Source organism: Chiloscyllium plagiosum, unplaced genomic scaffold (assembly GCF_037043375.1).
Source record: "Chiloscyllium plagiosum isolate Xiang-an unplaced genomic scaffold, Cpla_swu_hap1 HiC_scaffold_2, whole genome shotgun sequence".
In the NCBI taxonomy this organism is placed as follows: Eukaryota; Metazoa; Chordata; class Chondrichthyes; order Orectolobiformes; family Hemiscylliidae; genus Chiloscyllium; species Chiloscyllium plagiosum.
In genome coordinates, this window is record NW_028270140.1 from 102,888,404 (window position 1) to 102,904,553 (window position 16,150).

General features: G+C 37.7%; 1 protein-coding gene across 7 annotated transcripts in view; it reads left to right on the plus strand.

Annotated features, from left to right (window-relative positions):
* kiaa0825 (KIAA0825 ortholog) overlaps nt 1–16,150 on the plus strand; it is a 423,025-nt gene that overhangs the window by 96,888 nt on the left and 309,987 nt on the right. For all 7 annotated transcript variants that reach the window (XM_087999252.1, XM_087999265.1, XM_087999256.1 and 4 more), the window contains 3 exons: nt 387–652; nt 3,287–3,437; nt 11,357–11,547. In XM_087999252.1, the coding sequence (XP_087855378.1) occupies nt 387–652; nt 3,287–3,437; nt 11,357–11,547 (608 nt within the window). The remainder of the gene's footprint in view (nt 1–386; nt 653–3,286; nt 3,438–11,356; nt 11,548–16,150) is intronic.

Here is a 16,150-nt window from a genome sequence, read left to right on the forward strand (position 1 = left end):
AGATCTTTTATGTGTATCACAAACAACAGTGGTCCCAGCACGAATCCCTGTGAAACACCACTAGTCACAGTTCTCCATTTTGAGAAACTCCCTTCCACTACTACTGTCTGTCTCCTGCTGCCCAGCTAGTTCTCTATCCATCTAGCTAGTAAACACTGGACCCCATGCAACTTCACTTTCTCCATCAACCTACTATGGGGAACTTTATCAAACGCCTTACTGTAGTCCATGTATATGATATCTGTAGCCATGTATATTATGTCACAGTACTTGTACATTATTGGATTGCATAATTTTCTTGATTCAAGAATGTGTTACGGAAGTATATCAATGATGTTGTTATGTCAGGCATCAAGTAACATAATACTGCATTTATTCTTCTCTAGTTTTGTTTTGATATCATGGAAGAACTTGACAGCTTGCTTCCATTAGCCCTGGCAAGCAGTGAGAGCTTTCTACAGGAAATTAGAGAAGCATTTTTGGATGGCTGTTCTAAAGTGGCAACAGATCTGCTATCTCGACTTGAAGAGAGAAGTAAAGAGGTCCCTTCCAAGGTTCCAGTACAAAATCTCTATATAATCCTTTCCACTGCAATATTCATCCATAATTACTTAACCAAGTATGAGAATTTACTGAAAGAGTTGAACACAAAGTAAGTCCTCTGCACTTCATCAATTAAATTGCAAATGCAAGTACAAATAGTGAAAATAAATTAGTGTTTCATAGTTATGAAAAAGCATCTGATAATATCTGATGCTAGTATATTCATTCAAGGAGTCTTGAGTTTGTGTGGCTCCATGTCTTTGGACATGCATGTTGTAGTTTGGAGATAATGGATGTTAACAATAGAGGCTCCAACTTTCTTTCTATTACATAGCTGACCAGGACCATTGTCATTGTTCACCATTGGTGTGTATTAGAAAGACCTGCAGGTTCATATTCAATCTGTTTATAGACCTGATTTATGTCATTACAAAAATGTGAATGCAAAGTCAAAGCTAGGATCTCAAAATACAAGGGCACATAACTTTTAAGGAGGACAGGATGTTGAAAACATATTGAGATAGCTTTTTAAATAATGAGAGCATTCGGAGTATAGTGAGAGATTACTTTAGTTCTAAAGTACAAGACACAAATTAGGATCAGGAGTAGGCCAATCAGCCCTTGAGCATGCTTTGCCATTCAATATAATCATGGCTGATCTGATTGTAACCTCAAATCCACATTCCTGTCAACTTCTGATAACTTTTCATCCCCATGCTTAAGAATCTATCTGCCTATGCTTTAAAATATTCAAGGACTCTGCTTCCACCACTTTTTAAGAAAGAGAATTCTAAAGACCCTCAGGGAAGAAAAATCACTTAATCTCTGTTTTAAATGGGTGACAGTTTATTTTTAAACAGTGACCCCCTAACTCTTGACAGTTCTCCCATTAGAGAAGTATCCTTTCCATGTTTACCCTGTCAAGACTGCTCAGGGTCTTTTATTTTTCAATGAAGACACCTTACTCCTCTAGTACAAGTCTAGCATTTTCAATGTTTTTGCATAAGACAACAGCACCACCCCAATTCCTTTCTAGGTATAAGTCTAGTAAACTTTCTCAGAACTGCCACAAAATATTTGTATTCTTCCTTTAATAACATAACTTTAGCATTGTGCACAGTACTTCAGATGTAACCTCACTCGTGCCTATTGTAACTAAATTGAAGCATAATCTCCTTGCTTATATATATAATTCCCCTCACGATAAATGACAACATTCCATTAGGTTATCTAAATCAGGCATGAGGGCACCCAGATTTGTCTTCATCTCAGAGCGACACAATCTTTCAAGGTCTAGATAATACACTTCTTCTTTATTCTTCCTACCGAAGTGGACAATATTACATTTTCCCACATTATATTCCATTTACCAGATGTTTGTTACACACTTAACCTAATAATATATTTTTGTACCCTTCTCTGTGTCCTCTTTACAACTTACTTTCCTCCTTATCTTTGTGTCATCAGTAAATTTGGCAAATATATCTTCTATCCCTTAATCTAACTCACATATAAATGGTAAACAGTTGAGATCGCAGTACCAATTCTGATTACACATCATTTGTTACATCTTATCAATGTGAAAAGATCCATATACGCTTACTGTTTCCTTCCTGATAGCCAGCCATCTTCTGTCCATGCCTATTGCCTACACCATGAATTTTTATTTTCTGTAATAATCTTTAATATGGTACTTTATCAAATGGCTTTTGGAAACCCAAATGTCTACCGATTCCTTAGCAGCTGTTACCTCCTCTTAGAACTCCATTAGTTTAGTCAAACATGATTTCCCTTTACAAAGCCAACACTGGTCTGAATTCCCTATTTTCTGTCGAACTCTGTTTTTTGAATAATGGCTTCCTTTTGCTCCTGTTTCTTATGTTACAAATGAGGAGGCAATGGCTAATGGTGGGCTATTAATCCAAAGATCCTGGCAGTGTTCTGGAAACACAGGTTCAAGTCCTGCCACAGCAGATTGTGGAATCTGAATTCAATGAATATCTGGAATTAAGAGTTTAATGGTGACTATGAATCTTTTTTCAGGAAAAATCTATCTGGTTCGGTAATGTCCATTAGGAAAGGAAACTGCCATTCTTATCTGGTCTGGCTACATGTGACTCCAAATCTAAAGCAATGTGGTTGATTCTTAACTGCCCTTTGGGTAATTAGAGATGGGTAATAAATGCTGGCCTAGCCATTGATGCCCACATCCTGTGAATGAATACAAAGAAAGAGCCTGACTCAACCATCACGTCCTGGGTAGGACTTAAACCGAAGGCTTCTGCCGCAGAGGCAGGGATGCTACCCACTGCACCACAAAACGTCCATTTACAGTGATGTCTGCTTCATAAGAAAAGCGTAATCAGTGCTGCTTATTTACTATCAGTACTAACTTTATCTACAACTAAAAAAAGACAGAAATAAGATTGAAGTTTTTGTGTGTCATCATTTATACCATGGCCAAAATATTAAAGCAAACTATTGCAAATGGTATATATTACTTTGATATCACTATTTTGGTGAGAAGAGAACTTAAATTTGTCAGTAATATGATTATAGTTCAATGTGTTTCAAACAAGGAACTGTTCATAAGTCATTTGAACACTATTCTTTGCCCTAGTAGGAGTATAGTGAGGAAATGAGTGATGAGTATCTAATGATCAGAATCATTTGTAGCACTGAGATCTTATGTCTTCTTATGCTAAAACCTTAAATCTCTGTTTCTTTGATCATTTTTTTAAAGTAGGCTGTTATTCTTGCCAATTCAGCAGTATCAAGAATTCATCAGAGTGATTCAGCTTCGAGTGACCAATTACTGCATAACAGTCTGTGCTACAAGCATTATCCAAGATGCACAGAGCCACCACTGGGATGATTCCAAATCTTTTTATGAGGTAAATTAATTCAGTAGCTTTTAGTTTCTCACTTATTACAGTAGTTTTGTTCTAATTGTATTTTAACTGTATCTGTTGAATGGGAAAACAAAAATCAAATCTAATTGAAAAGACGGTATTACCTTCAGCACAGCAATGCAGTATAGCATATGGTAGATTAATGTGGCGTTAATGTCTCTCTAAATAATAATGGATTTTTTGGGGGAGAGTGTTTTAACAGATTTATAATCTTTTCTGTGCACATTGTTCTCCAGTTTTGGCACAATTTAGATTAGAATAGTGATTGGTGGATTTTAAAATAATTAGGTGGAAAGGTGTTGTTTTCACCCAATTTTGGTTGGCCAAGTCATTACTAAAGATGCAGATTTGAATGATCAGGTGTGAATTGACAATTGAACAGAAGTAAAATTGAAAGGAATGAACCTATAGTGAAATTGAAGCAGTCATATGTTCTGTTTACTTTGAAGAGCTTCCTTTAGATTAATTATAAGGGGTAAAATCTTCCATTCTGGAGTATAACTTTGGCAGTGGCCACTGAAATGGGCATCGCTTCCTCTCTGGTAGGTCAGCTGAAAGAGGAGGAGAGAAGTCAAAGTGAACATAGGCCACTTAGAAAATGGATCTGAGTAGATGCTTTTAGAGAACAAGAAAATGGCAGAGGAATTAAACAAATATTTTGCATCTGTCTTTATACTGAAAGATACTTCGAACATCCCTTTAGAATATGAAGGAAGAATCAACATCACTAGAGAAGTGGTATTTGACAAGCTCATGTGGCTAAAGGCAGATAAGTCCCTGGCTCTGATGGTTTGCACCAGAGGATCTTAAAAGAAGTAGTTACAGAAATAGAGAATGCATTAGAATCATAGAGAATGACAGCATGGAAACAGACACTTCAGTTCAACTCGTCCATGCCAACCAGATATCCCAACCCGATCTAGTCCAACCTGCCAGCACCCAGCCCATAGCCCTCCAACCCCTCCTGTTCATATACCCAGCCAGATGCCTTTTAAATGTCACAATTGTTCGAGCCTCCACTACTCCCTCTGGCAGCCCATTTGTTGTAATTTTCTGGAAGACTGCCATTACAATATCCCTGTTTGGAAAGGGAGGAGGCAAAAAGCAATTAGACCAATTAGCCTAACATCAAATTGGAATCAATTATTAGGGAAGGAATAGCAGCATTTTTGGAAAAACATGACTAATAAAGCAGAATCAGCATGGCTTCATGAAATGGGAATTGTCTGACTAATTTATTGGAGTATTTCTTGGAAGTCTCAACTAAAGTGAATGGAAGAGAACCAGTAGATATGTTGAACATCATAAGGTAAGAGTCCATGGCCTTGCAGTTAGTATATTGTTATGGATAGAGAATTTGCGAATTGGCATGAAACAGCAAGTGGGTATAAGGGATTCTTTTTCAGGTTGGCAACTGTAACCAGGGGATTTCCTTAGGGGTCAGTGTTGGGAACACAACTCTTTACAATATATATTAATGACTTGGATGATGGAAGCAAATATACTGTAGCCAATTTTGAGGAAGACACAAAAATAAGTGGAAAGGCAAGTTGCGAAAGAGATACGAAATGTTCACAGCTATTGATAGGCTAAGTAAGTGAGCACAAATTTGGAAAATGGAGTATAATGCAAGAAAATGTTCATTTTGAAAGGAAAATAAAGGAGAAGTGTTATTTAAATAGGGAAAAGCTGCAACACAGTGACTTGGGGGTCAGTTAATGATAAAATCACCTTAAGCTTATCAGATCGTAGGGCTGCTAGCTCATTAGAGAGAGAAACATACAACTGGTGGTGGGTTAATATGAGGGTCACCTTACCTCAGGTGAGGGAGAGAGGTTGAGAAGAAGAATTCTGCATGGTGATCTCAGCTTGTGTAACAATTGAAGTCATGCTATTGGATCACTCTGCATTGTAAATCAGCTATCCAACCAACTGAGCTAACCACTCCCCACTTTGGGGAACTTGTTCCAGAAACACAGAAAGCTAACACATAGATGCAGCAGGTAATCAGGAAGGCTAATTAAATGTTGGCTCCTAATTCAAGGGAGTTGAAATATAACAGTAGCAAAGTCTTACTGCAACTGTACAAAGTGCTAGTAAGAGCACTAAGAGCAGTTTTGGTCCATTTGTTTAGGGAATGATATTCGTTCATTGGAGACAATTCCAAGAATGTTCATTAGGATGATCTCTGGTATGGAGGAATTGTGTTATGAGCAAGGGCTAAACAGGTCGGGACTTCACTCACTGGAATTCAGAAGAATGAGAAGTGATCTCTTTGAAATAGATTGGATTCTTAATGGGTTTGGCAGTGTAAATGCTAAAAGTATGATTCCTCTTAAGCGAGCGTCTAGGACAAGAGGGTGTACTCTCAGAATAAAGGGGCACTAATTTAAGTCTGAAGTGAGGAGGAATTTCTTCTTTCGGAGGATTAAGAGTCTTTTGAAGTCCTTGCCACAGAGACCAATGGAGCCAGAATCCTTTTTGTTCATTTGAGGCTGAGATAGATTCTTAATCAGTAAGGGAAATCAAAGATTACAGGGAAAAGGCAGAAAAGTGAATGTGAGGAATGTTGGATCAGCCAGGATCTTATTGAATAGCAGACCAGGCTAGAAGGGCTGAATAGTCGACTCCTATTTCTATTTCTTATGGTTCTTTGGTCTCACTGCAAAAAACTTTTTTTATTCATTCATAGGATGATAGCTTCATTGGCTAGGCTAGTATTTATTACCCATCCCTAATTGCCCAGAGGACAGTTAAGAGCCAACATGGCTGTGGATCTAGAGTCACGTGTTAACTAGACCAGGTAAAAATGGGTTTTTACGAAATTGACAATGATTTATGGTCATCATTAGAGTATTAATTAAAGATTTTTATTCAATTCAAATTCCTTGAATGAGGTGACTGTGATGTTCTTACATAAATTCAAGTTAGTTACCCCTTATTTTAAGTTTCTCTTTGATCTGAAGAAAATTGATTTTTCAACCCTTCACGATTTACCAAATAGGTTTACAAGTGGCAAGTAACATTTTCATCACACAAATGCCATGCAATGACCATGACCATTGAGAGACAGCTCAACCACCACTCCTTGACATTTGATGGTGTTTTCATCACTGAATCATCCAGTATCAACATCCTTGGAGTTACCATTGACCAGAAACTCAGCAGGACTTGCCACATAAATGCAGTGACTTCAAGAGCGGGCCAGAAGCTAGGAATACTGTAGAGAGTAACTCATCTCCTGACTCACTAAAGCCAGTCCACCGTCTACAAGGCACAAGCCAGGAGTGTGATGGAATTCTCCCACTTGCTTGAATGGGTGCAGCTCCAACAAGACTCAAAAAGCTTGACAGCAGGACAAAGTAGCCCACTTGATTGGCACCACATCCACAAACATTCACTCCCTTCACTACTGATGCTCAGTGACAGCAGTGTGTACTGTTTACAAGATGCACTGCAGAAATTCACCAAAGATCCTTAGGTAGTACCTTCCAAATCTTCCATCACTTCCATTTAGAAGGTCAAGGGCATCAGGTACATGGGAACACCAACCCTGCAAATTTCCCACCAAGCCACTCACCATCTTGACATGGACATATATCAGTGTTCCTTCACTGTTGTTGAGTCAAAATCCTGTAATAATCTCCCCCATGGCATTGTGGATGACCCTACAGCACATGGACCGCAGTGGATAAAGAAGACAGCTCACCACCAAGGGCAGCTAGGGATGAGCAATAAATGCTGGCTAACCATGTCCTATGAATGAAGAAAATAAAGCTCTTTTAAACTTCTTGAACTATTCTAATTCCTAAAACCAAAATACAATGGATTTCAGAGATCATGTTTCAATTAAAAGGCCCACAGATAGATCATTTATTGTTTAACTTCCTCTACCAGCTATTTTATAATTTTACTTTTCTAGTAAAGGGACAGACACCATATTACTATTGGACCATTGGGCTGCTCTCTCATTAGAGTAAGAGGTTGAGAAGATAGAACTTTCATAGTAACCACAGTCGATGTGGGAATTCAACCCTTGCTGTTGGCATCACTCTGTGTCACAATTAAGCTGTCCACCCAACTGAGCTAATTGACACTGTGCACCCATGCTTTTTACCTTTCTTGCCGTTAATCTGCGGATGTGTCTATCGCTCCATTGGTTAGTACTGGACCAGTTCCTCAAAATGGGCATCAGCTTTTCTTGTCGGATGGACAAGTTGAAAAGCTGACAGTATGTGCAAGTTGTAAAGTGTGAACATAAGACTTGCAACAGGGCTGTGTGTGCAGATGACTTAAAATCATAATTGTGGTTTCAATTCATGAGATACTGGCTGCAGAGTCAGTAAATGCATTGGTTCTAAACTTACCAAATTTTGCAGATTCTGGAAAGGTCCCATTGGCTTAGAAAATTCCAAATATAACATTTCTATTCAAGAAAAGAAGGAGACAAAAAGCGGGAAGCTATACAAACACCTGTGATTGGCGACAGGCTGGAATGCATTATTGACGAGGAAGGGGTAGAACATTTAAAAAATAAAATAAAACAGGGCCAGTATTTTTAAAAGAGAAATCTTTTTTGACTGATTCATTAGAGTCCTTTGAGGAAATAGCAAACAAAATGAGAAAATGGGAACCTATAGATGTCTACTTGGATTTGCAAAAGACATTTAATAATATTATCGCAGAAACTGGAGAAATGCACTGTTGCTGTAGTCCTACTATTCCGTGAGTCGCAACATAAAATAAAAATACTTTGCCCATCTTTCAAAAGACCATCAAATGCCCTCCATATATCAGGATTTAAGCACAAACAAAATCTTCCAACCAGGTTTCTTAAGAAACACAATTGTAGGTTTAACTTATTCAAAAAGATGCAATAATTTGTTGACATTCACAATCAGTAATATAAAAATATTAATGCTTTAACTCTCCGAATATTCCCAAAATATACCCATAACCACATATTCAACAGGAAAGAGATTTTAAAAAAAAGATTTTTCTGCAGAGAATGGCTTTCTGGAAATAAATAACTTTGGTCAAAGAACTATTCTTGAAGGGAAAAGAATAAAATGTAGCATGGTTCAGTGTCTGCTGCTCTGATATGCTGGGGTGTGTAGTCAAGTTGCTAACCATACCCAGGAGAAAGTGAGGATGGCAGATGCTGGCAATCAGAGTCGAAGACTGCGGTGCTAGAATAGCACAGCCAGTCAGGCAGCATCCGAGGAGCAGGGGAATCATTGTTTTGGTCTTATAGAATCATAGAGATTACAGCATGGAAACAGACCCTTCGGTCCAACCCGTCCATGCCGACCAGATATCCCAACCCAATCTCGTCCCACCTGCCAGCACCCGGCCCATATCCCTCCAAACCCTTTCTATTCATATACCCATCCAAATGCCTCTTAAATGTTGCAATTGTACTAGCCTCCACCACTTCCTCTGGCAGCTCATTCCATACACGTACCACCCTCTGCATGAAAAAGTTACGCCTTAGGTCTCTTTTATATCTTTCCCCTCTCACCTTAAACCTATGTCGTCTCGTTCTGGACTCCCTGACCCCGGGAAAAAGACTTTGCTTATTTACCCTATCCATGCCCCTCATAATTTTGTAGACCTCTATAAGGTCACCCTTTAGCCTCCGACGCTCCAGGGAAAACAGTCCCAACCTGTTCAGCCTCTCCCTATAGCTTGATTCTCCTGCTCCTTGGATGCTGCTGGGCCAGCTGTGCTTTTCCAGCACCACACTTTTCGACTGCCCAGTTGTTTCTAAAGTTCTGGAGGCCAGGTGGCTTATAAAATGTTGAGATTCCTTTAACCACTCTTTCAAACCGACAAATAGAGTTTCCCTGTTCTCAATAAAAGGGTTTTCTTTTCAGGAGTGAAAAGGATCAGCTGGGCAACTTGTTTTTGATAGGTTTCTCTCGAAATTAGCTTGTTCTTTGAACGGAGCCAGATAAGACAAGGATCTCTTTAAGTCAGTCACTATCAAAACCAGCCCAGCGGGGCCTATAGCAAAGCGAGCAGTTATCACCAGTCATGTGATTCCTAAGAAGTCCAGTTTAAAAAATACCTGTCATGTCTGCATTGAACTTTCCATTATCTCCTTCAAAAAAAACTACTATTGCAGGTTTGTCCAGAAAAATTTAAATAAATTCCTTTTCCACATAACACTTCAAAACTTAAGTCTTTTGTGCAGTATTAAATATAAGCTACCTTCTTAGCAATAGGTGTCATATTGAAGATTGCCATACAAAGTAAGAACTAATGGTGTATGGGGTGACATATTTGTTTAAGCTGAGGATTGATTAACTAACAGGAAGCAAAAAAAGTACAAATCAATGGATCATTTTCAAATTGCCAGGCCATTCCTAGTGGATTAGTGCTTGGTTCTAAACTCTCCCATCCATATCAATGAGTTGGCTGAAGGAACCACTCAGCTAAAGTTGCTGATGACAAAAAACAAATAGAAAAATATGTGGTCAAGAGATATAAGAGTCCACAAAGGGGCTTAGACAGGTTAAATGAGTGGGCAAAACTTTGGTCGATGGAGTAAAATCTAGGAACATCTGAGCTTGTTGCATTTGGCATGAGGTAGAAAAATAATATATTATTTGAATGAAGAAAGATTGTAGGACTCTGCGAAAAAGAGGAATCATAGTCATGGTACATGAATCAAGAACAGCTATTACTCTATACAGGTTCTGGAAGTGACAAGGGATAAGTTTGCATATATTGAAATGGGAATGGAGTATTAAAGTAGGGAAGTGTTGCTACAACTGCAGAGGGCCTTGGACTGCACCTTAAGTAGTGTGTACAGTTTCAGTCTCTTAAGAAGAGATATAGTTGCAGTGAAGCAGGTCAGAAAAGGTGCATTTGACTGATTTTTGAGATGAAGGGGTTAACTTATAAGGAATATATGAGCAGGTTAGATCTGTACTCACTGGAGTTTAGAAGGAGGGAGGATCCTATGCAAACAAGATCCTGAGGGGAATTGACAATGTGAATTTACAAGCTTGCACTTGAGGGCTACTTTATAACTTAGGGTCACGGTTTTAAAGTTAGGGGTCAGCTATTTAAGATTGAGATGAGGATAATTTTATTCTCTCAAAGATTTGTTAGTGTGCTTAATTTTCTTCCCATGTTGAAAATTGAGTCATTGAATATATTCAAGGCTATATCAGATAAACCTTTTATCAATAAAGAGTATCAGGGTTCAGTACTGACAGGAAAGTGGACTTGAAGTTACAATCAGGTCAGCCATGATATTATCAAATAGTGGAGCAGGCTCAAAGTGCTGGATGGCATACTCTTGTTCCAAGTTATTGCCGTAATGTGTCTTAAGACCATTTGCAGCCTCACAAACAGTTACTTTCTAGACCATTTCATAGGACATTTAACTGTAAATCATATTACTGAGAGTCTGGAGTCAGAAGTAGGATAGACCAGACAAAGCACATTATTGAACCAGATCGGGGGTTTATGGCAATTGACAATGGCTTAATAATCACCATTGAAATTAATTATGTAGTTTATTATGTAGTTTATTAATTTAATTCATAATTTAATTCAACTTCCGTAATGGAATTTTGAACATATTTTCCCAGAGCGTTAGACTGGATCTCTGGAATACGAGCCATTGACATTCTCAGAATGCCAAAGTCTCCCGTTTGGTTGGGATCAGGATCCTCAGAGGAATGTTATTGGCTGATGTTGGATGGGTTTTTCACAGGCTTGCAAATTAATTTGTCCGTATGTGTTTCATTTTCTCTGTGGTCCAGAAACTATTCATGCTTAGAACTATTTCCTTTTCATATTAGATTGCTGATAGGTTTATGAAGATTGGAATGATACTTTTTAAACTGATAACTTAGAGCTCTATTATTTACTGATTAATTTCGCAGGGAGAGCGATGTTCTTTCTCCATTCAAATGTGGCACTACTACTGCTCTGCTCTCCGTTATGATCTCTGGAGTGTGCTGCCCTCTAGATTAGCCCAGGAGCTTCTAGCTGAGGTATTGAGTGAATCCTTAACCATTTTTGTTGGCAGATACTCTCAGTCTCATCCGACATATAACAGAACTTCACAGATAAGGTAAGTCTTAAGTAAGTATTATGAAAAATAAATTTGTATGAATTAAATTTGAAATACATTATCCATCTTTATGCAGCACACTAGAATGTGCCAAGTTAGGCCAGATGAACTGATATAATCTTTACTATCTGAAACTTAACAAAGCACTCACCTCTATTTCTTATATTTCTTAACTGCTTTTTCCACCAAAACTCTATGTAGCACGATACTAAATTTCATAGTATTATCTTGTCTCACCTTATTACTCCCATAACTACATGTATTACAAGTTCCTTCTTTCTACCCTTTCTGAAGTTAGGTTGTCATCATTGTGATTAATAAAGTTGTTTGTGAGGCTACACATGTACAGTTTTATTATTGTGTTCTGTCTTCGAGGTTGTACATTTTTCTGTGCCTTCTTCACAGCTGTTATTGATGTTATCATTGGCCTATCCATCTGCATCCTGATTTTTCACCTAGGTTGTATTCCATATTCTGCCACAACTATCTCATTTTTTAAAATACAATTCCTCTAGTTTCATCACTGAATTGAGCAATAATTACCCAACTTATTTCATCCAGGTATCTCTGGTTTTGGATTGTTTGCTCCTAGTCTTAACCCACTCCTCTGATTCATATTATCAGCAACTTTTTTTTTGTTACTTTCTCTTTCAGAATGCCCTCTGATTTTTTTTTTTTAACTACAGCTCTCAACTTGAGGGCTGTATGGCTTATTTTTAATTTGTTCCATTCTTAATTCCTCTTTCTCTTCACTTTCCTCATGCTCTCATCTCATTTTGGGTATTCCTTAGGACCCATAACTTTACTGAAGCTTTGGTCAGTGTTAGAATATATGCTGGAAGATAGAAATAATTGATTCATGTGGAGAATATGCAAACATACCATTGTTGCGGTTCAATTCAATTTTCAACTTCAGCTCACAGTTCCAAACCAAAAATGAGAAAAATAAAGAAAAAACAATAATTGTCCCAATAAATAAAAATAAAAAGTTCTGAAGAAACTCAGCAAGTCTGGCAGCATCTGTAGCGAGTTAAACAGAATTAATGTTTCAAATATACTATGATTCCTTTTTGGAACAGTTCTCATATTTCATGTCACTCCTGCATCCTACAGTACCATTTGGGGTGGCACGGTAGCTCAGTCATTAGCACTGCTGCCTCACAACGCCAGAGACCTGGGTTGGTTCCACTGTCCGGTGACTGTTTGCACGGAGTTTGCACACTCTCTCTGTGTCCAGGTGCTCAGGTTTCCTCCCACAGTCCAAAGATGTGCAGTTTAGGGGGATTGGCCATGCTAAATTGCCCATAGTTTCAGGAATGTAGGCTAGGTGAATTAGCCAAGGGTCAGTGTGAACTCGATGGAATGAATGGCCTGCATCCACACTGTAGGGATTCTGTGATTAATTCATTCTTCCCCTGTCTACCATCTGCCTCATAATTTCGCCATTTTGAGAGTATGCTTATTTAAATTTCTTCCTGCCAATATGGACAATTTCACATTTTCCTGCATACAGCTTGTTATGGCAACTTCTGTGCCCAGGAGCATAAGAAACTACAGAGAATTATGAACATAGCGCAGTCCATCAAGCAAACCAACCTTCTATCTATTGACTCCTTCTGTACTTTTTGCTGCCATGGGAAGGCAGCCAACATAATCAAAGACCTCTCCCACCTTGGTCAAAATTTCTTCTAACGTCTTCTGTTGGTCAAAAGGTACAAAAGTTTAAACACACGTAACAACAGATTCAAAAACAGCTTTCTCCTCAATGTTATAACACTTCTGAATAGTCTACTCAAATTTTAAATTTAATGTTGATCTCACTCTTTGTGCAATTTCTCTGTAGCCATAACATTGTATTCTTCATTCTGTCACCCTAATGCACTTTGTAAAGCATGTTCTGCCTGTACTGCATGCAAAACAAAACTTTTCACTGTATCAAAGTACAAGTGACAATAAATCAAATTAAATCAAAATTATGCTTCTTTTGCTAGATCTGTGCCACTCACTTAAACTATCTGCATCTTTTTTATGGCCTCCTTGTGGCTCGACAGTTTTCTAATGCACTTTAACATGATTTAAGATTGCCAACCACATGTTTCACCTGTAGATTAACTTATTTCCTGACTGTTGAAGCACAACAAGCCTCATCAGCATTGTTCATTATGTAATATTAAACATAACCGTCTAATAATCAAACACTCATCAGGGACTGCGTATCTCCAGTGGTTTAGTTACCTAAAACAGTAAAACACATTACAAGTTATGAACTAGCCATTACAGCAAACCAACAGATTTCCATGTCTACAGCTTGCAAACCCAACCTAGACAAAACTGTGTGCACACAGCACATGGAGACCTTAAAGTTGAAGCCTATAAAAGGCAAAGTATGCATACAATGGTTGGTAATGTCTTGAATCCTTAAAAAGATGGTAATAGGTCTTCCTCTTCACGCTTCTATTTTCTCATTGTGCCTCCATAATACTGTTCATAGTATTTCTCGGATTTTGATCCAGCAAAAATGAAGAAATGGTAATGTGTGTCAACCTGGAAGGAAATTTGGAAGTGATAGTGTTATCATGCATCTAAAAATGTTGCTTTTGTGAGTGATGAAGGTGTTTTGCTAGTCCTTTTGAAAAAGCTTTGGCAAGTTGCAGCAAATCATTCTGTAGATAATATGTATGCATTTACCTTGTTATACTACTTGCAGAGGGATATGGATGTATAGGTTAGTGCTTTAGATGTTGGCCAGGTGGACTGTGTTATTATGAGTGGTGATAAGCTTCTAGTTTTGTTATGTCGAAGTGCATGGTCAAGATTTTTTAAATGCTTGCTATGCTCCATAGATTGCCTCGAGGGGTCAGGAGCTGAACTACTCAGAGGAAAAAATTCCATCTTTGACATGGTCTAACAGCCATGGTATTTATACGGCTGGTCCTTTTTGAGTTTTTGGTCAATGCTGACACTGTCAGAATCTTGATTACAAGGATCTTGAAGATAATCATACCATGAAAACATGTTTAAGTCCTCTGTTTGTGAAGTTGACCATGACACAGCTTTTGTGTGCATAAATGATACTTGTCAGTTGTAAACTGGAGTCTGCATTTTGTCTTGCTGCAAGCAAATATGACTGCTTCATTATCTGAGGAATTGCTTATGAAGCCATTGGACAATCACCAACCCCATTTCTAATTTATTGTAGGATAGAATGTCATTGAAGATAGCAGGCTAGGGATGTTTCCCTTAGGAATTCCCATAATAATATCTTGGTATTGCAATGATGGGCCTCCAACAAAGAGTGCCAAGTTTGATTTCAGCCACTGGTAATTTTTCTACTATATCCAACAATTCTGGTTTACACAGCCTCTGTATTTCCACATTTGATTGATTCTGTCTTGATATCAAAGACAATAATGACACTTCACCTCTGCAATTTTAGTTTTGTTTCCATGTTTGGATCGAGGTTATGCAATAGTCTCCAGCTGAATATGTTTGTTCTCAAATCAGGTATCAGTGAGGAGTTTATTATGGAGGTTATTTTTAATTGAATCATGCTTATGAATCTTTTTATTAAACTCAGATTGTATCTAAACACCAGTATCAATAAGAGCTTCCTTTGCTGAAATTGTGTTCTTCATTTATAATCCTTATTTGTATCTCTGTCTTTCATCTAATTTTCAGATATCACACGTCATCCATTCTGTAGCGTTCATCTCTGTATCTATTCTAAATTTATTGTTTTGCTTTTTATCTGTTCTGCTTGCCTCACCTTTTACTATTTGCAACCCTATCCACTGTCTTGTTTACATTTTAAACAAGGATATTTTGATGCAGTGAAAATGGTGCTTGGATCTTCTTTTTTACTTCAGAATTCTTCCCAAAGACCTCAGAATATAAAGCCTCCTTTATACATTTCTGTGACGTGTTTGATCTTTTTCTTTCATCTCTTTAGCATTGCAGGATGTAATGACAGGGTTGCCTCAAATCACATAAAATCAAATCAAATTAAATCAAATCAAATTTTGAGCCTTCTCTTTAAATGTGAATGATTTAAATATATCGTTACGTGATATTTAAGTTAGTTGGTTATTCCACATGAAAGGACATGGTAAATTGTAAGGAAGGATGCAGAAGAAAGGAGAAGGTTTTGGAAGTAGACAGAAATACACTAATAAAATTTTACATTTATAAATTTTTTATGATATCTGAAACCATTTCACAACCAATTAAGTACTTTTAATATAAGAAATGTGGAACCAAATTGTACACAGCCAACTCTCACAAATAACAATGTGATAATGATGACAACATTTTTTTTTTCCATGATATTGAGCGATAACTATTAGCCAGGACACCAGACTTAATTTCCCCACTCTTCTGGAGAGGACCACAGGGTCTTGTGCATCCACTCAACCGCACAGTTGGGACCTCCATTTCACAGCCCACCCAAAACTTAATATGGATGATGAAAATTAAAACATTTGTACAACTTTTTATTTGGTTTTATCAAGAGTCACAATACTGAATTGCAACTGAAGCAATTGTTCCTTTACACTTATAAATAGAATAACTGATATACATATGGGTGCATAAAATGCTAATGATT